The following is a 27,760-nucleotide window of genomic DNA, read 5'->3' on the forward strand; positions in this document are numbered from 1 at the left end:
ATGCGAATGACAGGGCACATGACCAACAAATGGCAAATAAGCTAATATGGGAAGGACAGATGATTCAGAAAGTGATGGAACCAACTAGAGGAAAAAATATCCTGGACGTGGTACTGGTAAAACCAGATGGTATTAGTGATCGTGAAACTGTTTTTGTCATAGTTAAAAATAAATGTGATAGAAAGGAAGGTCTTAAAAGTAGGACTATTAGGCAGTACCATATGGCTGATAAAGCAGGTATGAAGGAATTTTTAAATAGTACTATGATCGGTGGAAAATGGTAAATAAAAATGTAAACAAACCCTGGGATGGGTTTTAAGCAATTGTTGAGGAATGTGAAAATAGGTTTGTACCTTTAAAGGTGGTAAGGAATGGTAAAGACCCACCTTATTATAATAGAGAAATAAAGAGACTAAGGAGGAGGTGCAGACTGGAAAGAAATAGAGTTAGAAATGGCTGTGGAAGTAAGGAGAAATTGAAGGATCTTACTAGGAAATTGAATCTAGCAAAGAAGTCAGCTAAGGATAACATGATGGCAGGCATAATTGGCAGTCATACAAATTTGAGTGAAAAACAAAGGTATGTATATGTACTTTAAGGCAGGAACAGGTTCCAAGAAGAACATTCCAGGAATCATTAATGAACAAAGGGAGTGTGTATGTGAGGATCTTAAAAAGGCAGAAGAATTCAGTCAGTAGTATGTAAAGATTGTTGGTTACAAGGATAATGCCCAGATAGAGGAGGTGACTAATGCTAAAGAAGTATTGAAATTTGCATATGATGACAATGACATTTACATTAAGATACGAAAGTTGAAAACTAGGAAATCAGCTGGAATTGATAAGATTTCTGGGGATTTACTAAAGACAATGGGTTGGGATATACCTGTACTCCAACTTACAAACTTTCCATACAATTAGTTTAGTATATAGACCTATTATGTATCTCCTTCCTATATGAACTCTTGTAATTACTTTGTGATATGAGCTGCTCAGAACATTTACAGATCTTCAAGATAAATACACCTACAATAAAAGAAATAGCCCAAAGTGTGTTGAGGGACTCTCTGTATATTGTACACCATCACATGTATGGTTTCACTAAAATAAAGCACTTTCTCTGCAGGGTAGCTGCCTTTAAGTTTTCCCATTTATCATAAAACAACATTTTTTATTTATGATTGTTTTACCATTAAACTAATAATTGTGCTGTACCTCATGGTAATCTTTGCATAAGGGCAGCTATCCTTCAAAAAAAAATTTCTTTCTTTCTCCAAAAAAATTTCAGGAATGTAATGTAGTTCAATATTTTCATTGCTTATATTATCCTCCAACACAAGCATTAGAACTAAATAAATTATATGAATGCAGTGACCATCCTGTTTTACAGAGAATGAAAATTGTATGCCATTAGCATTAACACACTTCACTGGATAGTCCTATTACTTTCAGACTACAACTCTTGAAATTACAGCTATAATAAAAGGATGACAGGGTGTATGAGATGGAACATATCTGTGTAAAATCTACAACCATTACTTATCAAAGTAATGGAATGGAAGATGAGAGCAAGAACAGATTTTGGCACACAGTGTTCATTAAATCAGTTACATTTAGTTTAGTTCCAGAAAGCTGAGTTAACTCTATTAATTTAAAATTTAAGTTTCTCAAATCTTGTAAAAAACATCACACCAGACTTTTTTTTAAAGTTATGTAAGTTACTTTCAGCAACTAAAACTGAAATAAATATTGGTTTTCCTTTATTTTCCAATACCAATGGAAAATAAAAGTTGCCACTTTATTAATTTGTAGCTTCATACGGACACTTGATTACCTCATCTGGAGCACTTTTGAGTCGTGTGACAGCATAACGCCGCACGGCAGGATGAGTGAAGTTTGGTGTAAGCAGTTCCAGAGCGTCCTCCACATCCATTGGAACCCACTGCTGTAACATGTCCAAGGCTTGACAAGCCTCTGCATTCAGCTTCCAGTTGACACATTTCAAAAATTTCGTTAATGCCTATATATGAAAAGGAAAGTACAAGATTTTACCGACATTATCTATAAACAAAACCTCTAAGATTTTCATGGAAATGATACACTCTGATCATTTGAAATGTCTAGAATAATCCATCTTAAGGAAAAACACTGCAAACAAAACTATTTCACATTTCATATCACTGTTGGATTGTTTCATAGAATGAAAATCTAGACTTTTCAGCTGTAATCAGCAACAGTCTTCTATGAACACTTTTTTCGAAAATAATCATGAAAAATTCATTTTAGTGTCCCTAGAAGGTAAAGGAAACCACATACACCACCCATCAAAAAGTTTAAGCACACCTCTGAAATTCCTTACATAATCTTGAAAATTGTGTTTAACTGAGATTTATGCAATTTCTGATCCATTTCCTGCTGCAGGTATTTGTCCATTCTGATCTATCACATACTCACATATGGTATTTATTCATATTTAACACGTTTGCAGCCAATGACACACATGCGTCATGACTCCAGTTTCACTAAGTGCCGATGAGACGACACGTGCGTCCCACTGCGCCAAATATTAAAGCTCGTATTTCCGCCAATATATATGTAAACTAACATACCTCTTATCTGTGTATTGTTAAGGTGTTATTAAACATATCCGCCATCCGGGCATCAGATCAATTGTTAGTTACAATCTCTGTAGCTATTACAAGTCGGCATACACTTCTGCGATGTCAAGAGAGAACAGTGAAGTTTCAGAACTTTCTCTCCGGAAGAAACCCCATCTTAGCGGGATAAACAGGCGATTTGCAATTAATGATAGCCGTGGGAAAGTGGCGGGATAAGCGCGAGGTACGATTCATTTCCTTGGAATGTGAGCTTGCCATGGTGGAGGTGAGCAACAAGAGAGGGGCCAAAAAACTTAAGCCCAAAGCAATAGTGGAGTATAATAGACATGTCAGGCACAGATTGTCACGACCAAATAATTTCCTACTATCCTTTCACAAGAAAAACAATGAAGTGGTATTGAAAATTAGGAATTCATATGGTTGAAATGATATTGTACAATTCCTACATGCTGTATAACAAGTTCTCTGTAAAGAAGGTATCAATCTACGACTTTCAACTGGCGATAATTGAGGAGTTATCAGCTGACTACAGGCCACAGTTTTGTAGGCTCCCAAAATCTTTCACACCGCCTACAGGGACTCATTTTGCCAGTAAATGTGCGGCTAACGAGAATGGATGTAGACTGAGGAAACTGTGCAAACAGTGTTACGAAGAGGGGCAGTGCAGGGACAGCATGTTCTACTGCAGTGAGTGTCCAGGACAGCCAGGCTTGTGCCTTGAGAAATGTTTCGTGGAATTTCACAAGAGACAGAAATAATTGACCACAAACAATGGAATGTCTCCCTTTGTTTGTTGTAGCATACCGTATTGACTAATTACATTGTACAGCTTATGGAGTAATGTAAGTATACATTGTTCACACAGCAATAATAAGATTCTACTGCACAGTATTTTTGTGTGAAATGTTCAAAATCTTATTTTTCTGTTGTAAAGAAGTTCTACAATCGAACAAAACATTTTCCTCATTCCACTTCATTACCAGTCATGATGCATACGCTGCTTCAAACGGCACCGAAGGCGAAAAGCTCATCGGTAGTGCCGCTGACGCATGTGCGTCATGGCTTGTATGCACATAAATAATATTGAAATAATTAAAATAATAATCTAAAATGCAAAAGGACACAGAAACAAAACAAAAAAATGATTATGGTACCACGGTAATGGTTGCCGATATCCGAAGGGGCCGCAAACATGTTAATTATGATTTATGTATTATGACGGTATCTGGAGACTATAACCTTCAGCTTATGTGCACGAAATATCAGCCTAGATTCTGTTATATCTGTAATACCAAATAATTTACGAACCTTAAAAGACTTCTTTGTTGAAATCATCAATTGTTTGGTATTGTTAACTATAATTCCTTGCCCTCCTTTTTGAATGTGTATTGGTTCTGACTGTTTTTCAACACTGACTTATTCAGCAGTACACCAATTTTTGTAGTATACAGTAGACACTCACTGCAGACATGGGAAAAACAAGCTAGCATAAGAGAAGAGAACCATGCTATGGCAGGCGCGTGCCTACAAGATAGCTGGTAGATCCAACTGGCAGAATTAGGGATTTCTGAACCTGGCATTTGCTCTGCTTTGAAGCAAAGACAAAGAGACAAACTCACAAATATCAAGTACATAATCAACATTCTAGAAGAACATCTGCTACTGAAGACAGATGTTAAGCAAGTTTAACAGAAGGCTTAAAGGAGAGACATTTGTGCTGAAATCAACAGAACTAGAGAACAACCAGCATGAGTATAGACAGTGAAAAATCTTTTTTTAAGATATGTTGGATTGTGTGGATGCGTATCTGCCATAAAGTCTCTTAACATTTAGACATAAATCTCGAGAGATTTCAGTAGACCAGACAACACAAGGATTGGACCAATGAGCAGTGGAACCAGATGCTACAGACTGACAAGTCAGAATTTGAGAAGTTTGGACAGTATCTCTACTGTCATCCAGAAGAAAGAATGCTAGACGGCTGTCCAACACCTACTGTGAAGCAAGGGCAAACAAAGAGTCTACAGTTGTGAAGATCTATAATGCCTTTTGCAAACATGGGGAAATATAACCTCAGGAATGTTGGAAAAATTAAAGAGAAGTATGGCATGTATTTGTTGAGCGTTATGTGTATGCAGTCCTGTTTCCTGATATGGGGTTACAGAAGAGGCGAGATGAAATTATACAGTATAGTTTTATGGCTGGGTGGCTTTCCTGTTGCCAACCTCAGCTGAGGAGCTAATGAAGATGAAATGAATGATGGTGAATGAAATTGGGTAAGGTGATGAAAGGAATCAGATGTGACCTATAAACAGGAACTGTCCCAGCAACTTCCTGGAAGTGAAAATGGGAGACCACAGAAAATCATTCTCAGGACAGCCAATGGTGGGGTTCAAATCCAATCAGCTCCCAACTGCAGACCTTGGTTCCACAGCAGTAACATGTTAACACATGCAGCCACTCCACTCAATTTGTCTAGCAATAATCAGAGCAAAAGGGGGGGGACACAGACAAGCAGAGAGTTTGAATAGTATAGCTCTACAAGATGCTGTTTTCGATTATTTGAAGCATAAACTACTTTATAGTGTGTTGCTTTGTGTATAATTAATGCTTATTTTTGTATTTTGATTTAAAATATGTATATAATTTGCTGCTCAATAAATAACGAGAACTTGAGTTTTCTTAAGGCAAGTTTAAAATTTTTTACCCAAGTGTATATAGTAGTAAACTCACCACTGGGAGATACCACAGAAATCCCAGCGCCAGTCCCAAGCCTGGATAAAGGAGGAGGGTCAATGGCTGGTAGGTAAGTCTCTGTGTGGGTACACATACCAAGTGGGTGCCCATGGGAAATACTGAGAAACGCTCAAGTTGGTGGTTTTCTGCCTACGGTACCAGCAAATCCTACTCCTTCGGAAGATAGATGAGGGTGAGTATCCGGCGCCTTAAAACGGGATACCCTTGGCTATGGTATGGTAACCCAGACAGAAGGGTCCCTGGTCCTCCAGGTTGGGGGTTGAGCATGGGGCTAACAACTCCATCTCGTGAAAACTTTACTTGTTTCGGAACTCAAAAAGAATAGCCGGACTGATTAACGACGACGAAATAGGCATGGAAAAGGTACTCGCAAACGGAAACATGACATTACAATTGCAACCTGGAATGTAAGGACATTAAAGAAACCAGGTGCTTTACAATCCCTGAAGGAAGAAATGGATAGGTACAAAATAAACATTGCGGCCATACAAGAGGTGAGTGGAAGATACACACCGATGTATAGTGGAAGTAATATTGGTACAGTTGGGGGCACAGGCTTTTTGATTGATAACAGATTTAGACCTATGGTGATGGATTTTAAACCAATAGATGAGAGAATAAGCAGTTTGAGGATGAAAGGCAGGTTCTTCAATACATCACTTGTATGTGTATATGCGCCGACTGAGGAAGCGGACAAAGAAAATAAGGAGGAATTCTATAGCCAACTGGAGCAGGTAATAGATGGTATACCAAAACATGACATTAAGATTGTTTTAGGGGATCTTAATGCTAAAGTAGGACGTGAAGAAGCCTTTAGAGGGACAATTGGGAAAAAATTCCATGAGCATTACAATGATAATGGATTGAGGTTGATAGATTTTGCCATAAGTAATGAAATGGTGGTTAGGAGTACCTGGCTACAACAGAAAGATGTGAGGAAGGCTACTTGGCGTTCACCAGATGGTATTACACAGAATCAGAGATCATGTGCTGATTGACAGAAGACATGCTTCAGATATAATGCAGGTGGAAAGCTGCCGAGGAGCAGAATGTGAATCAGACCATTATATGGTACGGATAAAGTATAGGCAGAGAATAGCTAATTATAGAAGAACACAGGTAGACAAAATCCAGAAGAGGTATGACAGTAGAAAACGTACAACGGATGAAATAGTGAAAGAGAGATATAAGTCAAAGATAACTGAACAATTTCAAGATAAGGAAACAGTGGCAAAAAGAAAATATTGAAGGGAAATGGAAGATTATAAAAATGGTATTGCATAATACAGCAGAACAAATATTAGGTGAAGATAAGAAGACACGGAGACCAGGTTGGTTTGACGAGGAGTGTAGAAATAAAGTAATGGAGAGAAACGCAGCGCAAAAGAATGCTAAACAGGAACACTAGAGCTAATACAGAAGAACACAGACAGAAGAGAGTAGAAGCAAGTAAGATATGTAGACGAAAGAAGAGAGAATATGAAAGATGGATAATGGAACTTGAGGAGCAAGAGAAAAACAGGGATATAAGGAATTTCTACGCACAAGTGAAGGCAGAACGGAAAGGCTTTCAACCCAGGGCAGTGTTTTGTAAGGATAAACAAGGAAATCTGAGTGGAGGAACAAAAGAAATATTGGATAGATGGGCTGAATACTTTATGGAATTAATCCCAATGAAGAACATGAAAACCAAGACTGGTGGTGGGGAGAAGATGAAAGGGAGGAACCTTCAGAGTCGAGGAAAGAAACAATCGTAGCATCACCAACTAGGGAGGAAGTGTATAAGGTCATAAAAGCCTTAAAGAACAATAAAGCCCCCAGGATTGATAATATTACTGCCAAAATGCTTAAGAATGGAGGAGACCAAATGACAAATCACTTACATCAGCTAATCTGTGAGATTTGGGAACAAGAGGAGATGCCTAAGCAGTGGAATCTTGCAATAATCTGCCCTATACACAAAAAGAATGACAAAACGTGTTGTAACAACTATAGAGGGATAGCACTATTGAGTATGGTCTATAAAGTGTTCACCAAGATACTGGCTGGGAGAGTAGCACCACTTTCAGAAGAAATAATAGGGGATTATCAATGTGGTTTTAGACCAAATAGATCCACTACGGACCAAATGTTTGTGGTACGTCAGTTAATGGAGAAATGTTATGAATACAACGTAGATATCCACCAATTATTTGTGGATTTTAAACAGGCATATGATTGTATAATAAGGAGCTGTATGAAGTGATGAAAGACTTTGGAATCCCAGTGAAGATTATCAGACTTATCAAAATGACTTTGAAGGATACAAGAGGTGTGGTGAAAGTTGGGGGAAATATATCTAAAGAATTTGCAGTAGTACAGGGTCTAAGGCAAGGGGATGTAATGTCAACACTACTGTTCAACACAGCCCTGGAAAATGTCATGAGGAAAGTAGTAATTAGTAACCAAGGAGGAACCCTGCTCAACCGTTTGAGCCAGAATGTAGCCTATGCAGATGACATAAATCTGATGGCACGAAGATTTCAAGAATTAGAGGAAGGCCTGGGGAGGTTGGAAACAGCTGCGATAGAAACAGGTCTTCAGGTGAATCAGGAGAAGACAAAGTATATGTTCGTATCTTGGTCTACTGAAATGACAGGAGAACCCACAATACAACAGAATGGGAAAAACTATGAAAAATGTAGGAGTTTCAGGTATCTCGGATCACTGGTTACTTCAGACAATGATACTGTATAAGAGAGGAGATAAAAGCAAGAATAGCAGCAGGCAACCAAAGCTATTTTTCATTAGTCAAGGTTTTTAGAACAAGAACTCTTAGTAGGAATTTGAAGATTAAAGTGTATAGAACCATAGTTAAACCAGTGGTAACTTATGGATCAGAGACAAGGACTCTTACTGGCACAGATGAAGAACTCTTCCGGAGATGGGATCGAAAGATATTAAGGAAAATATATGTACCCGTATATAATAATGGGGTATGGAGGATAAGGAGGAATGAGGAAATAAAGATATATGGGGAACCAGATATTGTGACGGATATCAAGGGTAGTAGACAGATGGCTAGGACATGTGAAATGGATGCCTGAAGAAAGAACAGTTAAGAAAGTATATCAGGGTAAACCAGGCGGGAGACGACTGAAAAGAAGACCAAGAAAGAGATGGCTGGATGATGTGGAGGAAGACCTCAGGAAGATGGGTGTAAGAAGATGGAGAAGCAAGGCCCTCCATGGGCTGTAGCGCCCAGGAGTAAGTAAGTATATAGTAGTAGAACCTCGATAATTCGAAAATCTCGCCTTCTAATTCGAAGAAGTCCTCATTCCTGGAAATATGAGGTACAGTAATGCACGTTATTTAAATGGTTTAATTTGAAATACGAATAATTCATCATTCGGGGAACAATGTTGGCCCCATTACCAAAATTCAGACTTTCAATTCAAAACTGCCTTTACATTTTACAAAATAGTATTTTAGAGTAATTTAAATTCAAAATTTCTATGCGTCATGAACGAACGCATCTTCCGGAATGTGCAGGAGTAGCTTTCCACACTTTCACTCACTTCGGCGTGTCTACAGTGTGCTTCATATGTGCTAAGTTCGAGTGAAATCGTAATGCTTTTGTATTCAGCGTTTTAAGGAACGTCACAATATCACGTAGCAGGCAGTGTGCAGAGAATTATAATCCGCTAACACTGACGATGCCGACAGTTAGCAAAAAAGCGTGGCTCATATAATCAATTCGTATGCACCGAAGAATATTGTCAGTGCCAATGAAACTGAACTTTTTTTTAATGCCGAGCCCAAAAGGACTTATGGTTTTAAAGGAGAGAAGTGCCAGCCGGGAAATTGTACAAGGGTAGAGACTTCCTTCCCTTCCCATATGAAAGTTTGATAAGCTACGATGTTTTAAGGGCATCGGACACTTTCTGTGCAAGTACAAGGCATCTCAAAATGCAAATGGTATACAGTAATCCAAGAGATAAAGCATTTGCACAGGAGAGCCAGCATAATTTGTCCTCATCTTTGAATTTCTTCTCTTTCGTTGTGTGAGGTTATGTTTGCCAGTGTTTTATCCAAGTGCATTATTTGATTAATGTAAATGCACCTTGTTGGATACATTTTGGAAATAGTGTTTTCCATGACATTTGAAAGTTTTAAACTGAGAATCAAGGTGATTGCATGCATTAATGGGTCTTAGAATACTTTGTGACGCGGCAAGAGTTGCCATTTCTAAATTATGAGACAAGGCGGCCATGGACAAGTGCCATGGCAGGAAATCATACAAGGATAGACACTGTACTGTGTTGTAATGCAGAAGGAAGCGACAAACTTTCTCCCCTCATCATAGGAAAGTTCGATAAGCCACGATGTTTTAAGGGCATTGGGTACTTTCCGTGCAAGTACAACGCATCTAAAATGCATACAGTACAGTAATCCAATGAATAAATTGCATGAGGTTATGTTTGCCGGTGAGTTATCCAAGTGTATTATTTGAATACTGTAAATACACCTTGTTGGATAGATACATTTCAGAATTTTTTCTTTTTTCTTTTTGTGGCATTTGAAAGGTTTAAACCGTAAATCAATGCATGCAGTAACAGGTCTTAGAATACTTTGTGAAGCCGTGAGGGTTGGCATTTCTGAATTACGATTTGGCGGTTAATTCGAAATCACGTAATTTGAAGTCTGATTTTTGCGTCCCAACGACTTTGAATTAACAAGGTTTTACTGTACTGCAGGTAGGCATGACAACATTAAAAAGCAGTTTTATCTTTACTTTAATAGTTATCATTCAAGAGAATCACTTTCTTCTTCAATAATGACCTATAATGGTATACCCTCTTAGAAGCAGCCCTGCCCAGGGAGTGGCGCCCCTGCCTATGCGAGTCCCAGAGCACACTGACCCGGTGTGTAACATCTGGTAAAGGGTCCCAGCTCAGGGTAACGAGTGAAAACCTCAACGGCAGCAAAAGCGGAGAATATGATCCGGTACATTGGAGTGGGCGGAGGAGGCAACCCATTCCTCTGGGGGTAGTACAGATGGAACCCACTGTCTTGTGGAATGAGGAGGCTAAGAGAGTAAACCCCAAAAGAAAGTCCTCAATTATGTTAGGCCTAGCAAGCCAGTAAAAGAGCTTATTTGTAGTTGCTTTCAAAACGCATCAGAGCCTCGGAATGCATTTATCAACTAAATTAAGATGCCATCATCAGGAGCCTCATGTCAGAGATGACGGTTTATGGACTGATGATAGACAGGGTCTTGCAAAAATGCAAAAATCCCACAGGAGACTAACACAGATTGAGACCATCAGTTTAGTCTCACAGGAAAATGTGAAGAATTAATGGACCTCATGGAAAAGAGGAAATTAATGATATGGCACTGAGTTAAACCAAATGGAGAGGGAAAGGAATGAAGAAATTAAGAAAACAGTATACACTGTATTGGCATGGAAATGACAGATGAGGAATGGTGTTGGTTACATCATGAGTAAAAGATCTAGGAGGAGTCGCTGACATTCAATAAGTTAGTAAGAGAATAATAAAGTTGACTGTGCATTTAGGGAAAGAAAAACTAACTTCGGTACAGGTGTATGCACCCCAAACTGGATGTTGTGAAGAGGATAAGAACCAGTTTCTTGATGATTTGTAAAAAGTTATTAGTAAAGAGAGAGAAATCATTGTAGAAGATCTGAATGCACAGATTGGGACAGATAGAACAGGATATAAGAACGTAATGGGGACCTCATGGATATGGTGGATGAAATATAGAAGGTGAACATCTCCTTGACTTGTGTGAGGAATGGGTTGGTGGTGAAATATAGTGGGTTCAAGAAGAGACAGAGCCGTAAAATAACACGATAGAGTTGAGATGGACTACAAAAGACTGTGATTATGTCATCTCAGATGAAGAAAGGAGCAGAATGGTAATAGATGTTAGAGTGATACCCAGCGAGAGCCTTGACAGTGACCACCATCTATTAGTGGTGGACCTGAGAAATTTCTACGTACCGAAAGTACAGAACAGGAAATTGCCAAAATTCCAAGTAAGGAACTCCAGAAAACAGATCAGAGAACAGAGTATCAGAACCAGATAAAATCTGTGTTACTAAGATGTGAAAGGAGAAATGGAGAGCAGAATGGACCAGACTAAGGGACACATTGGTTAAGGAAGCAACTGAAGTTTGTGGAAAGACAAGTATGAAAACAAGGGAGAAGGAAACACCTTGGTGGAATGAAAGAGAGAGCAGCAATCAGGGAAAGAATCTCTTGTGAAAAGAGAGGGATCGGGAGAAAAATAAACCAGATCTTAATAGAGACGAGGCAAAGATCAGAAACCTCTAACAATTATACCGAAACAAGAAACTGGACGTTACAAGAACAGCTACAGAAGAAAAGACTATAGTGTTAACAGAGGTGAAAGGAAACCAATGAATACCATAAAGGCACTTGAAGATGAAAATGGAAATCTGGTTAGGACAGAAAGTGACATGAGAGAAGTTCTGAAGAACCATTTCGACCACCTACTGAATAGACCAGTTCAAGAAGAAAATACAGAACCGGAAATCCAAGCCTACAATGAAGAACCTCCCATCACCTGGACAGAAACTGAGACAGCCTTAAAATCTATGCCTAAAGAAAAATCTTCAGGTGCAGATGAAGTGAATGCGGACATGATACAGGCAGCAGGCAGCCAAGGTATACAATGGCTGCACAGAGTACTAAATGCCATATGAACAGACAACAAAATACCTGCAGATTGAAGCAAGGGCATTATAATTCGCCTGTTTAAGAAAGGCAGCAGACAAACCCACCAACTATAGAGGAATAACACTGCTGTCTCATCGGCTAAAAATTCTAGAGAAGATCATAGAAAGGAGATTGAGAACCATCATTGAACCACAGTTAGAGGAGGAGCAATATGGATTCAGAAGTAACAGATCAACAATGGATCTAATTTTTAGCACCCGCACGCTGATGGAAAAGTATTGGGAGAAAGGCAAGAACCTGGTCATTGTATTCCTGGATATAGAAAAGGCCTATGATAGTGTTATAATAAGATCTGGGAGTGCCTGAGGAAAAGAAATATGCCTGAAGGACTGGTAAGCAAAATTCAGATGTACGAAGACTACTAGCTGTGTACAAATTGGGGAAGGTCAATCATCATGGTTTGAGACCAAGAGTGGAGTTCAGCAAGAAGTGCACTGTCTCCACTACTGTTCATCACTGTTATGGACAATATAATGAAGATAGTCAAGGAAAAGTTAGGTGAACTGAATGCAGTGATTTGGGGTGAAACAGAAGAGGAAGTACAGACCAGACTCAATGTATGGAAATCCCAGTTCCAAGAATATAACCTCAACATCAGCGAGACCAAGACAGTGGTGATGGCAGTCAACACATCCCGTGGTGTTCCTCGCATAGTGGATACTAAGCGCAGGCAACGCAGACCCACGGTGCCGCTCGTATAGTGGTATTAATCACAGGTAACGCCCAGACCCATGGTGTTGCTCACAAGGGAACGACTCACGGGTACTGGTTAACTGGTATGGGCATGTGATTAGGATGGAGCCTACAAGAACAGCCAGAATAAATTTGGACTTGATTGCAATTAACTGAAATTAACAGCAAACCTATGATAGTTCTGTATTAGAAGTTGGTGGCCCATATATGAAATGCTGTCTTGCCTTGTATGTTCAGGACTAGTCAAAGACCATTCACTGCCTGACACACACATTTCAACAATATCATATACGCTTTTATCAACTTCAATTTTATCATTGAACTTCCCAACTATTAATGCATATTACCTAAAAATAAAGCTTACCCCCCCCCCGTCTCTCGAAAGTCATCAAACAACTTCCACATACAAGACAGTACTCTTGTTACATCCCTTAAAACAAACATCTCAACAATCAACACACCAGATGTCATACAAATAGAAAATACAATGAACTGATGACCATGATGTCCCAGAAAAAAAAAAATTATAATACTACTACTACTACTACTCAAGATAATGTTAGATACATTAACTAGTCCTAAGATCATATACCTTCTTTTGGTTACTGAGGTAGAAGCGGTACTTCCACACAAAGTCTTGCTCCTCAGTAGTCAACTGTTTGGTGGGAGGGTAGGCCACGATGGCATGTAAAGTGTCCCGCATGCTGGCATTGGGCTTGGCATCCTTGTCAGACACTCCACTGCGCAGGCTGCGTGCTAACTTGTGATGCTTGCTCTCCACTAGATTCTCCTGCCCATGACAACACAACAACATGAGCACAACTAGGCTGACCAGACCAGGCGAAACCTCTCAACTGCTAAGCCTCTTATCTGGCATTCAAACCAATCAGGAGGGTCAAGTCCACATCTAAAACATTCTCATGCCAAAAGTAGGACAATTCTACAGTCCTGATAAGTAAACAGCACAGTGAAAATACCTGCTCAGTCTGATTTGACATGATTAACAACTAAAATCATAATAATTGGTCATCAATCAGGGCATAGGAAGTATATATTTTTAAGATTAACTCATACTCTACTACAGTTTAAGCTTTGCATATTAATGAAACTATACTCTTCACATGAATTTGATGATTGTTTGTTCTTTAATGGGGCATAACATCGAGGTCATCGGCCCCTAATGGTACGAAATTAAATTACAAAGTAAAAGTTCAAAAACATCCACTGACCAAAATAAAACATGTCATGAAGAATGAATGGACACGAATTTTAAACAATCAGTGGATCCGACTCAAAAAACTATCATAAATAATAGTATTACTGACCAAGGGACCACCTCTGAAGCACAATCCTGAATCGAGAATGCTTGATGTCTAAAGGGGTCCAAAATCCAGGTCAAAGGCCCCTCAGAATGGTACGTATCGCTAGTAAAGTAGAACCATGGTATGTGTCATGTTGAGGTACTAATCAAAAGGAGCGAAGACTCACGGTGTTCCACACATGATGGAACTACTCACAAGTACTGCACGTCGTACAGGTAACACAGACCTATGATGTTCCTCAGATAATGGCGCCACACACAGGCAACGCAAACCGATGGTGTTCCTCACCTAGGTGTACTATACACGGGCGACGGTAATCCCGTGGTGTTCCTCGCATAGTGGATACTAAGCGCAGGCAACGCAGACCCACGGTGCCGCTCGTATAGTGGTATTAATCACAGGTAACGCCCAGACCCATGGTGTTGCTCACAAGGGAACGACTCACGGGTACTGGAACCCACAATGACACACTCTCTGCTACTAATCACAAACCTATTTCGTACCTAATATAGTGGTACTATTTGCAAGTACAGGCAAAAGTAGTTTCATGGTTCTAATTCAATCATCACTTGGTCGACCCTTTTAGTCACCTCTTACGACAGGCAGGAGATACTGCGGGTGTATTCTTCACCTGTGTCCCCCACCCATAGGGGGTTACATGAATTTTATAGAATGTAATTGGTGACACAAGGATAGTTAACCAAATGCTATCTCTACAATATTTCAGTGTCAAGTGGACATTAAAGTGATCATGTGCACTACACCTGAAAGACTTTTGTGAGCTCTTTTTTCTTCAATGAATAGCTCTTAAGTTGGTTCCAGAGTTCTAATCTGGAAACATTTTCAACAAAAGAATATTTTCATTATTTTGCTTATGAACTGAAGTTCTATATAAAATAAAGGTAACACACAATGTAACTTACATGCCAGTTTTTTGCATATCATTTAATTTTGCCCTAAAAATGGATTCTTTAGCATGCAAGTAAACCTACTAGCATTTTAAGCACCCTAAACTCCCAAGGCTGTGCCAGGATATGGTCCCACAATCCTGACGATAGAGGGTGAAAATGTGATCAAGGAAAAAGATTGTTAAGCACTATCTCGAAAATATTCAGTAAATCAATACCACACAATTCACACACAGTGTTCATTTTAGAAGTTGGTTGGCCCATATATGAAATATACTTTCTCATCTTGTATGTTAAGGACTACTCAAAGGCCATTCACTACCTGATAAAGTATATACATTTCAACAAGATCACACATACTCTGAACTTCAACAATGAACTTCGATGACTTAATGCATATTACCTAAAAATAAAACCTACATACATACAGTACACACTGTTCCATTTAACTATCACCATCTGGTAATGCACTAACCAACCAGCGAACTCGGACGTGCTCAGTTCGAATTACAGATAAAGTACTAAAATAATCCTAGAACAAGGTTTTGGGGAACATAAACTTCAACAGAAACGGACATTGAAAAACAGCGTAAACTATCCTATGAATTACAAGCAACTAATTATTAACAAAACAAAATTTATTGCAAAATGTAAAATACACCTCTCAAATGAAAAACATTCACTTGATTAATTTTATGACACTAGATTGCTGATTTGTTACAAAATCTCATGCAGGTTAAATCAACCTATCCCATTTCCATTTTAACATCATGGTGAGATCCTAACATTACTTGCGTACATGTCTAGGGGAATTTTTGCTTATAAACTTTCACTATGTTAAAATCTGAGTGGCTGGGCTGAGTGGCTCAGACGGTTGAGGTGCTAACCTTCTGACCCCAACTTGGCAGGTTCGATCCTGGCTCAGTCCGGTGATATTTGAAGGTGCTCAAATACGTCAGCCTTGTGTCGGTAGATTTACTGGCATGTAAAAGAACTCCTGCAGAACTAAATTCCGGTACCTCAGCCTCTCCAAAAGCCATAAAAGTAGTTAGTGGGACATAAAGCAAATAACATTATTATAAAATCTGAGTGAATCCAAGCTCTGAAGACAAACATTAAATCCCAAAACATGTGGATTTAAAGACCAAGCAAACTATCATATTTACACAAATAAAACATAAAACACACACACGAAAAGCACAAATAAGTTCATCATCATCATCATCATCATCATCATCTTGAACCAGCTCCAATTTCCAGGGTGCGCTGACAAATATGAACATATAGGTAAAAACACAATGTCCAAAAACCATCCAGAAAAAAATTAAATGACAACTGTAAAACAATGTCGAAACATCTACAACAAATTGGAATGATAAGAATCTCAGATTTTCATCGCCTAGAATGACATCTTTACCCACAAATGAAACATGCCTAGACCATGCACATAAAAATAATGAATACTCAAAATCCATCTTATGCTAATTGAGGACATTGGTGCAAAAACCAGATAAGTCCCACTTTTGGTCATCAATGAGGTAGAACATGTATAATATATGATGTGCATGTTATGGTGAATGAGCCGGACTTGTATGGACTTACCAATCCCATATTTAAAGCAAACATGAAGACAAAACAGAATGAGACTTAAAATTTCTCAGCACAAAGTGTTTCAGTACAGTTCTGACTAGAAATACACTTTTAAGGAGAGTATGAATCAACAAGCAACTGTTATGTATGAGTTTGCACCTGTGAAAATGAAAACAAGAGCTGATCTTGCATTTCCAGAGGAACTAAACTTACTCTATAATGGGCTTTTACCTGTGAAGAAAGCTAAATATGATGTCATGAAACTGGCAACAAAGTACATTGCATCAATAGACATGAATTTCTATTACAAACTGAGTCATATTTCTCAAGAAAATGCCACTGAAGAACGTGAAAAGAGTTCAGGATAGAGTGAGACACTAAGATACAGTGACATTTAAATGATTTAATGTGTGTTCATTTTGTTTCTAAACTGTTTATTGTTATGCACCTTTATAGAGTACCATATTGAAAATATCTTGCAAAGTAAGTGATTGTTTGTTTAATTAAATGGGTATGTTTAGTATGAATTTTCATTTTGTTGTTCACAAACTATGCACCCAATCACTATAGACCCCACTTGAATCTTGAGAATATAAAACAAATTTTAGATTGGTGCAAAAAAAAAAAAAAGATAACTCCAATTACAAATATATTTCTTATAGGAAATACATACTTATTTCTGGTTCCTTTCCTAGTATAGTGTGCAAGACATATAGAAATCCATCAGTGCAATCAATTTTTCAAAAATTACAAAAAGTTTGCAAGTAACACTTTTTTTAATTTTTTCGAGAAGTGTTATTTTGGACTTGCCTTGTTTTTGCACCAATGCCCACAATTGAATTGATTATTTCAGAAAGCAGTCAAGTGCCAAAAAATGAAAAAATGAGTTAATGGCAAAATATGTTACTAAGAGGGTATACGCACATTTTGGTGCTGAAACCAGTCAAGAAACATCCTCCTATAATGGTCAGGCTTTACGTTGAATTTCGTATTTAGTTCAGAAACCAGTTAAGTGACACCGCTTGGCTGGATTCTGCAGTAAACTGCCGGTACATTTTGTGATGTGCCTCATCTTGCCAGTTGGCGCTGCTGCTCTGAATCCAGAATAGCCAGCTGTTCAGTTGTTTTCATTGTCACTGTAGTGTTTCTGGAATCTCATGTTTGTAGTTTTGTGAACAACTGATTGAAAAAGTGTTTCTTTTGTTTAGTGCAGTGTTTTTATAATTGCAGTGATATGTCTGAAAGTTCGGAAGATGAACCTGTATCTAAAAGGAAACTAGGAGTGGTAGACAAGCAAACTCACATGCATAATATTATTCGGAATGCAAGGGTGAAAGGAGAAGTTTATATTTCTTACTCAGGCAAGGAAGTACCTGGTCTGAGCACTACATTATTCTGTGTTACTGTTTTAGGTGCCCATCAATATCAAGAAGATATGATGGGATATGAACACTTTTATGACAGCATTTTACAGTGGCCTACTACAGAGACAGAATGTGCTGTGGAGTTTATTTATGAGGATTGATTATCTCCTGTCATGATGAGCAGGCATTGCTGATTTCATCCTTTTAATAATTATATTTGTAGTCTAAACCTATTAAAATATTTTCTATTTCCTCAAATATGGGTTTTATGACAAAATCCTTTCAAAATTCAAGAATTATCTTATAAAAATATGTTTGCAACACTCGTTTATTTCAGAAACCAGTTAAGTGGAAATTTTTTTAGATTTCTTTACAGCAAAGTTAATAAGCACAAAATAATTTTCCTTAGATAGAAAGTATTAAAAGACAGAATACTTTCAGGCTAAAATATTAAAACCCCTATTATAACATTTTGTCTGATGCTAGACAGTTTTTTTCGTTTTCCCAAAAATGACAGACTTGGCACTTGACTGCTTTCTGAAATAATCGATTCAATTGTGCTCCTCTATTGGATGATCATGCTTCTATCCTTGCAATTAGTACTTCTTTTCTTTCCGCTTTTCCCACACCTGTGGGGTCACGGGTGCGAACTGTGTCGCACATGTGGCTTTGGCCCTGTTTTACGACCGGATGCCCTTCCTAATGCCAAAACTATATGGAGGTATGTAATCACTATTGTGTGTTTCTGTGGTGGTTGGTAGTGCAGTGTGCTGAGTGAATAGGAAGAGGAGAGTGTTGAGACGGACACAAATACCCAGTCCCCAAGCCAGAAGAATTAATCAGAAGCGAACCGGCCGGGAATTGAACCCGGGACCCTCTGAACCGAAAGCCAGTATGCTGACCATTCAGCCAACGAGTTGGACTTGCAATTAGTACTTAATTTCACATATTGCCGCTTCTATACAGTTACAAATAATTATGAAAGATTTACATAAATCACAACTCAAAAGACAGATTAAGGACATGGGCACTAAATAGAAAATACACCTCTCATAAACGCTCCTTTGATAGGGAAATCAGCTTGTCAGAATTATCTTTCAATGGCAAAAAGTACAATGAAAACAGATCACACACTGCTAAATACATCACAAACCCATGGAGATCAGATTTCTCCTACCTAAAGACTATGGCTTCACATCCAGGTCTGTCCGACAAAATTGTGGCTATGACAATATAACTGTAATTTGGCACTCTCAACTAATGTCAAATTCTACCCAAGGCCTGCCGACATATCACATCCGTGTACTTAAAAGTCTTTTTATGATTTCTATATCCTCCTAACAATTACACACTCAACCGCATGCCTAGACAATCATTCTTAGTTGCGATATTGAAATATTTATCCTACAACTCTACTGATTGTCAAGTAATTCCAAAAGAAATCACTCCATTTCATTATTTAAAATATACTTTAAAGACAATCCCAGCATGAAAACTAACTTTAAGCTTTTATTACTCCCAATTTACATAAATTCATTGGCGATCACAAAATTTAGGCCACTGCTGGCTCACTACTTTTGAAAACTATGTCTTCTCTAAAATAATACTTAACAACACTCTTGAAATATTGTAAATAAATTTACAAAAAACACAGAAGATCTAAACATTTTCTCGTAAGCATTGGTCAGACAATGAAATGAGATTGATCATTCACACTTCACAAACAATTAGTGTAAAATGGCCCTCCATTAGCTGTATCAAACAAACAAACAAACAAACAAACAAACAAACAAACAAACAAACAATTTACAAGATGACACTATAACACTAGTTTATGGAACAATTATTCATAAAATACTGATGGAAAAACTAACATTAACAGGGTACTGAACTGAAGACATTTGGATGCCAATACCTAAAGCCATATCAAAATACCATCAACCAATTACAATAACAAAGAAAACTGAACAAACAATATATTACGAACATTAATTGCCCTAGCAATGAAATAAACCCTCATCGAGAAACTATCACCTTAGATTAACTTGAAAACACAACCTATCTCTGGCATACACTGACGTCATCTTCAATATGTTTTATATAAATCTGTAACTGAATTACCATCACCCGAAATATGTTACATTCCACTAAAGATCCATGTGACCCCCTAACATCTACTGGAGTCTATAGGATATCGTGCAGCTGTAGAGCTGTTTATATTGGCACGAATGGCAGAAATGTCAAGACTCGCCTAACGGAGCACAAAAGGAACCGTCGCCTAGGACAATACAACAAGTCAGCAGTAGCAGGGCATGCACTGCTTGACGGAAAGCACGAGATCAGTTACGAGGATACTGATATACTGGCCACATCCCACTTCCATGCCCGACCCTGCAGGGAAGTTATTGAAGGAAGGACTGAAGCTCAGCAAGGCCTGGTACACCCCCTTATATAACTTACGGCTGAAGCCAACTAAGATCAGGTACATCATAGTCAACCACCGAGCTCGATAGTGCAGCAGTGTTGCCAACTTGGTGGATTTTCCGCTAAATTTTGGCAGAATTAGAAGACTGTTGGCGGAGAAATATATCATTTAGCGGACAGCAGATTTTTGGCGGAATTCTAGATTTATTATAGCGGAATTTAGTGTTTTATCCATTTTACATTTTTAAAAAAATTTGTACTCCAGTCTGTCTTCTAGCTATTCCGTATTTCTTTGCAGGAGCTAGCAGTCACATGAGGAAAACACGTTATTTGGATGTGATGTTATGAGATCGTGGATTCATGGTATTATAAATTTGTAATGCGTGGGGAAAGGGTACTTATCTAAGGATGACGAATGACCACAGATAATGAAACTGTGAGAGTAACATTTATATTTATGCTATGAAGGAAGACTGTTTAATGAACTGGCCTGTTTTGTGTGTGGCCCTTGAGGTAGGGAATTCACCTAGTTTGCACCCGGCACTAAAACGCCTACAAGTTTTAGCTCGCCGGTTCGCAGGCAGGGGGTTAATCCCAGTGAGTGCAGACATTTATTATTATTATTATTATGCTCATTTTTTTGCTCCATATTTGAGATCGGAATTTTAGCGGATTTTTTAGTAGTATTTAGCGGAACTTTAAAATGTAAGTTGGCAACACTGTAGTGCAGTCGCTTTCATGTGGCCAGTACCCAGTATGACATACATGTTGATTCCCAGTATTCAAGAGATAGTGGGTTCGAACCCCACTGTCGGCAGCCCTGAAGATGGTTTTCCGTGGTCTCGCATTTTCACACCAGGCAAATGCTGGGGCTGTACCTCAATTAAGGCCACGTTCTGTCCTACTAGCCCTTTCCTGTCTCATCGTCGCCATAAAACCTGCCTGTGTCTGTGACGTAAAGCAACTTGTAGAAAAGAATATATATATCACAGTCAAACGACCAGAGGTCAAACTGCTCGGCGCAACCCCATCAGAGGTCATGTGCTCATTTAATGACAGACTGCATGGCATGACCCAATTGTAGGTCGTGCTCTCAGATTTCAATACAGCTGCCTCCCCAGCAACCATCGCAGTCACCAGCGGGACACAGGAGAGAGTACTTAGACGATGCCACAGACGATGACTACTGCAGCAGTAGTCAAAATGTCTGGCAGGAATGAGAGGAGTGGACCACTGCAGAATAGTTCAGAAAATTCTGATTATATTGACTCTGGCCATGGAAGCTTTCACACTTTGAATCGACATAATGTCCCATTATTTACATTTAATTAAAATATTTTAATACAAACTATCACATGAAAAGAAATTACAGTAAAATTCATAAAATCAACCCACTCAGCCTATTTTAACACTATACAATATACACACTCCCACCCGCAAATCAGTGGCTATTACAACATTATCAACATAACTGAATTATTTAATTATTAAAAGTTTTCCCACTAGACACCTGCGCAAGGCCTACAATATTTACAAAAATGCTGTACTCATCCTATGGCAACTGCATCAAAACTCGAGCCAGGAAGGTCCCTCCATTTTTCTCCTGCATCCTGCTAATGGATGATTCAGCCAACACTAGTCCTTGGTTCATCTTGACAGAGACCACAGTCCATTCTTCTTCCCTTGTAACCAGATGTTTACCGTCTTCTATTTTGCCCGCATTAGTACACTCCACTTCTGTGATGTAATGCTGATGGATTTAGCTTGCGTACGAGAACATTTGATGTCTAAAGACTAAATTCTCAGTATCCAAATGGAATAATAATAATAATAATAATAATAATAATAATAATAATAATAACAATGTTACTGGCTTAACGTCCCACTGACTACTTTTAGGGTTTTCGGAGACGCTGAGGTGCTGGAATTTAGTCCCACAGGAGTTCTTTTATATGCCAGTAAATCTACCAACAGGGGATTGGCGTATTTGAGCCAGGATCGAACCTGCCAAGTTGGGGTCAGAAGGCCAGTACCTCAACCGTCTGAGCCACTCAACCCTGCAATTTTAATCATGCAAGAACATTTAACTTGTACTTTTGATAGCTATACAATTTAATTTAAGCATAGCAAAGTTCAAGTAATGCTCAAGTAAATGTCTAACTTCCTAGTCTCCCAAGAAACACCTAATATTTTCAGAATTCAAAGTTCAGTGTCTTGATTTCTGACATAGTCATCACGTTTGAGACAACTCCAATTCAAGTAAAAAAAAGAGCAGGTACTAGTTTCAACCTCCATTGAGGTAATCTTCACCATGAGAACCATAAAACTGACTAGTCAAAGACATGAATATATACAATGAGTGTTAAAAATTGAGTTCTGTTATAAAAACATTATTAAAATTCACGATCTTGATTATGACACATCATCAACTGGTCCTGGATTAACCAGTACCATAACATTTTAAGCATTTGCATTATTAATAAAATATTGAATAGGTGGAAAACTTCAATTGTATTTGTCTTTTGTCTTTCAATATGGAACATTATGAAAATCACAGCATACAATGAGACAACTCCCAAACTATTCATTATCACTGTCACTAGTCGCAATGTTTTCAGAACATGTTACTTGAGAACAAACACATGACTTGACTTCAATTTTTTTTTTTGCTAGGGGCTTTACGTCGCACCGGCACAGATAGGTCTTATGGCGACGATGGGATAGGAAAGGCCTAGGAGTTGGAAGGAAGCGGCCGTGACCTTAATTAAGGTACAGCCCCAGCATTTGCCTGGTGTGAAAATGGGAAACCACAGAAAACCATCTTCAGGGCTGCCGATAGTGGGATTCGAACCTACTATCTCCCGGATGCAAGCTCACAGCCGCGTGCCTCTACGCGCACAGCCAACTAGCCCGGTACTTGACTTTAAAATGGGGAGATTGACGAGATAGTGAAGTCTTAACATTAATGTCTTGATAACTTTCATATCTATGATGGCTACTGATAGCTGAAGTTCTACAGTCTATTTAACTCTTTCCTCAATAAAAGTAACTATCAACATTCGGACTAATTACTTTGCTGTATCTGGCGAAAAACTCTCCGTTATGTAGACACTGTTCACCTGAAGACTTTCTGGATCATACAAGGCTCTCCATTGTTTATGCTACCTATTTATTATTTTATTTCATATTGACTCAAAAGAGACAAAATGACACTATTGTACTATAATTTTTTTAATTTTTTTTTTTTTTTTTGCAAATTGCCTTACATCGCACCGACACAGGTAGGTCTTACGGCGACAATGGGACAGGAAAGGGCTAGGAGTGAGAAAGCAGCAGCCATGGCCTTTATTAAGGTACAGCCCCAGCCTTTGCCTGGCATGAAAATGGGAAACCACAGAAAACCATTTATAGGGCTGCCGACGGTGGGGTTCGAACCCACTATCTCCCGAATACTGGATACTGGCCACACTTAAGCAACTGCAGCTATCGAGCTCAGTGTACTGTAATTGTCGACTGAACTGTTTTATTAGAAATCATTTCTGGTTGAACTCCGCTTCACAGTAATCTAAACATGGATAGACAGGGAAATTATGAATCAGAGAACACCTAACCTGTTGAATTGTTTCTCCTCCCAATTGCAGTACAGTGGTTCTGTACCCACCTACAGCAAAAATGGCATCTCTGCATTCTCTGCTGAATTAATCTGCTACCATCAACATCTTGACTAATGCACAGGTTGATCCATTTCAGACAGGTAAATATCGCATATATTATAGAATATCAAACATGGATGGTTTGCATGCTGAAGTGTCAAAATTATTTATAATTAAATATTTAATTTAAAGTAAATTTATAATAGCATGAAATAAGATATTGTACGCAACAGCCAATAAAACAAGTTTATGTTATTCGTTTCAAAATTCCATCCAAGCCACACGTAAACATCTCACTTGTAACATAAAAAGATTACTTTCCATGACAGTTGAGTGAATAACTATTACATTGCTGCTATGTCGAATGCTCAATTGGGGCCTAATTTGGTCTCAAACCAATCACTGCTGAAATATCAAAGCAATGCTACCATTCATTGGACATAGAAATGTGCGTACTCCCTCTACTGGTTGGCGTTGAAACTGTCTTTCAAGGCTTGAACAAGCCAAAAAAAAATCGATTTCCAAGTCCCATGTCTTCCGATTTCTCAGTAAAGGGTTCAATGAGTTCTCCAGAATGTGCCCGGTCTTTGGGGAAGGCTACTTTCGTGCACCTGTGTGTTCTGTTGTTTCCGCTGTGACTAGAATATCACACTACTTTTATTTCTGCAAGCCCACTTTCTAATCTCCTCTTTGTAATTCAATATTGAGCAGGTGGCTAAAACCAATATGGGCTCAAATACAATACATTAGATATATACATCGTCGTCGTTGGCTATTACTCATCTCTGAGTATACAATTTTCCTGCGTAACAAAACACTTTGCACTTGATGCACTTTATGTGCAAACTATTCATGACTAAACAAACCAACTCTTATATAGAATATGCAACCACACAAACTTCAGTTTCTAGATGGTGAAGGGCATGATTGAGCTTGGCAAAGCTTGTAAGCTTGCCATTTTGAATCTCTGTGTCAATGTCCGGTTCCATGGCTAAATGGATAGCGTCTGGTTACAGGGATTCCGGGTTTGATTCCCAGCAGGGTTGGGAATTTTAACCATCATTGGTTAATTCTGCTGGCATGAGGGCTGGGTGCACGTGTCGTCTTCATCATTTCATCCTCACCTTGACATGCAGGTCGCCTATGGGCATCAAATCAAAAGACCTGCACCTGGCGAGCCAAACATGTCCTCCGACACTCCTTGCACTAAAAGCCATACGCCATTTCATTTCTGTGTCTATGATCTTGTTCAAACAGTTCAACAGCAGTAGCCAAAGTAAGCAATCCTCAGCAAATGTTTCCCAGATTTGAGAATTTATATTGGTCTTCTTCATAGTTTGCTTAAGTTAATCTTTACAGTGTCTCAAAGGGACACCTTGGGGTCCCGTGCTTGAGCAAAGTTCACAATGGAGGATTTGACGAAGGTGCCTACTATCATTCATACGACAGACATGCCCAGCCCCAACTTAGTCGATGACCAATGATAGAAGCTTCCACACTGTCAATATTTCCTTTCTCTAAAACTGCAAGACTGGTAATAATATGGTCCTCCCACTTGATGTTCAAAACAGAGTAGAGTTTCTGCTGGGGAAAGTGCTCAAGCTTCTTTATGCCATGGCAGTATAAGAACCAGGCTTCACATCCATAAAGTAGTGTAAAAATTGCTACAGCTTGGTAGACCACAGGTTTGGTACAGAGAATTAAATCTGTGTTCCTGAAAACTCTCTGGGTTGGTTCTCCAAATGTCATGTGAGCAATATGGAGTAAGTTTTTCACATCCTGTTCTAAAATACCTCACTGAGTCAAGATTCTCGCAAGGTATGAAAAATTGTCAACTTGTCCTATCATATGGTGATACAGAATTCTGCAATGATTGTTCCTGCAAAACATTGTGAAAGTTCCTTGGTTTTCTGAGTATTGATGGTGATGCCAAAACAATCATAAGCACATTTGAAACAACTGATGGATTGTTGTAACTAATGAGGTATACAGACATACATTACATACATCTTCATTATAGAATTTAATACTATCCTCGAACACAATAACATGCAGTTGCCTACACATGGCAGATACTGCCCACCCTCATCGGAGGGTTTGCCTTATATGGGCTGCAGCCAGCTAGAAACAGCCACACAAAATTTTTTTTTAAATTATAGAATTTTATGCCTTATAGCATTCAGTCTGCAAGCCTCTAAGAATTAACTGAGCACCTCCACAATCCTCTATTTGCAACTAGCTCTGTGACTTCATTTAGTTCTCTACCTCTTCAGTAAATGATCAAAAACCGAATCTGAACATACTCATTGGTCTCCTCTGCTTCTTTTACCCTTCATGGTAAATTCCATTATTCATCTAGGTAAGCTATCCCCCTTCCATTTACCTCATGTGACCCCACCATTGAAGCTGGTTTACAGAAGACTGTTCATTTAAAATCCGACTGCGTGTGTAACACTACTGTCACCTGGCGAGTGACCATTGGAACTAACATCTGCTGTCATGAGCAATGTTATCTCCAACCTTGTAGCGCCATGCCACTTGTGAGTACTGTGAAATGGCATCGAAAATCAACTGTTATTAGGAATGGCATATTCTATGCTTGATTTTCATACACATGCTTAGTGAAGCAGTATCAGGAGAATGGGTTAACCCTTGTGGTGATTATTGCAAAAGCTATTGAGGCCCATTACATACAAAAGGAGCCCATGGTGAAACATTTACCCCTGGAAAGCACCTGGAAGAGGGCTCCAAAGAAAGTGTCACCCATAGAGCTTCGAGGATTTGCTGACTGGCGTGCCAATTGTTCTTGAATTGTGTGACGAATTGCTAGAATCATGCAAGACTATTTACTGTATATGGACAATAGGTATAGTTCACCTACTCTTTTCAGGGACCTGATAATGAAAAATACCAATGCCATTGGAACTGCATGTCCAAACCGGAAATTTATGCTATCCCATTTTGTAGCAACTAACCTCAAGAAAGGAGAACTGACTTTTGCCTCAGCAAATGGCATCCGTGCCTCAAAATGGGTGGATAAAAAGAACATACATCTTCTATCAACAGTGCATCAAAGACCAGATTTTGTGGAGACTAGAAACAAAAGGGGCAAACTTGTTCTGAAACTAAACATGGTTGTGGACTGCAATTCTGGAATGGGCGGTGTTGATTCACATGACCAACGCCTTGCATCATAACCCCTAAAGAGACGATATGCCAAACGGTATAAGAAAATATACTTCTATGTGCTCGACATGGCAATGCAAAATGCTAGCGTCATTCATCACATATTGAATCCTGGAAAAAGGAGGCCTAGCTTTTCCAGTTTCATGGTTGATGTTGCGGAGTAAATTTTGGAGGGTGTTGTTCTGCCTGATTATCCAACCACAGGCTGGCTTGGTGCGGGAAGTACACCAGTGAGGTTACAAGGAAAACATTGGAGTCACTTCCCTATCAAAATAACAGCAAGCAAGGTATCTCCATCCAGAAGGTACAAAGTCTGCTTGCAGTTGACTTAACTTCGCTTTCATGTATGATGCAACTCTCCAGACTATGTCATGATGGGCAGGTGATAAGTCTGTTTAGCCCTCTGAGGAACTCCCTTGTCCCATACTATGTTCCATACTTAGTGGAAGAAGTTTGATCCTTTTTTCATCCTGTTCCCACA

General features: G+C 38.8%; 1 protein-coding gene across 3 annotated transcripts in view; it reads right to left on the reverse strand.

Moving 5' to 3' along the window:
• Nucleotides 1-27,760, reverse strand: part of Pi3K59F (phosphatidylinositol 3-kinase 59F) — a 184,771-nt gene that overhangs the window by 97,334 nt on the left and 59,677 nt on the right. For 2 of the 3 annotated variants that reach the window (XM_067137213.2, XM_067137212.2), the window contains exons 7-8: nt 13,425-13,622; nt 1,834-2,019 (exon numbers count right to left, since the gene is read on the reverse strand). In XM_067137213.2, coding sequence (XP_066993314.2) covers nt 1,834-2,019; nt 13,425-13,622 — 384 coding nt within the window. The remainder of the gene's footprint in view (nt 1-1,833; nt 2,020-13,424; nt 13,623-27,760) is intronic. The other variant, XM_067137214.2, reaches the window with a different exon arrangement.

This window comes from Anabrus simplex, chromosome 1 (assembly GCF_040414725.1).
Source record: "Anabrus simplex isolate iqAnaSimp1 chromosome 1, ASM4041472v1, whole genome shotgun sequence".
NCBI classification, from domain to species: domain Eukaryota; kingdom Metazoa; phylum Arthropoda; class Insecta; order Orthoptera; family Tettigoniidae; genus Anabrus; species Anabrus simplex.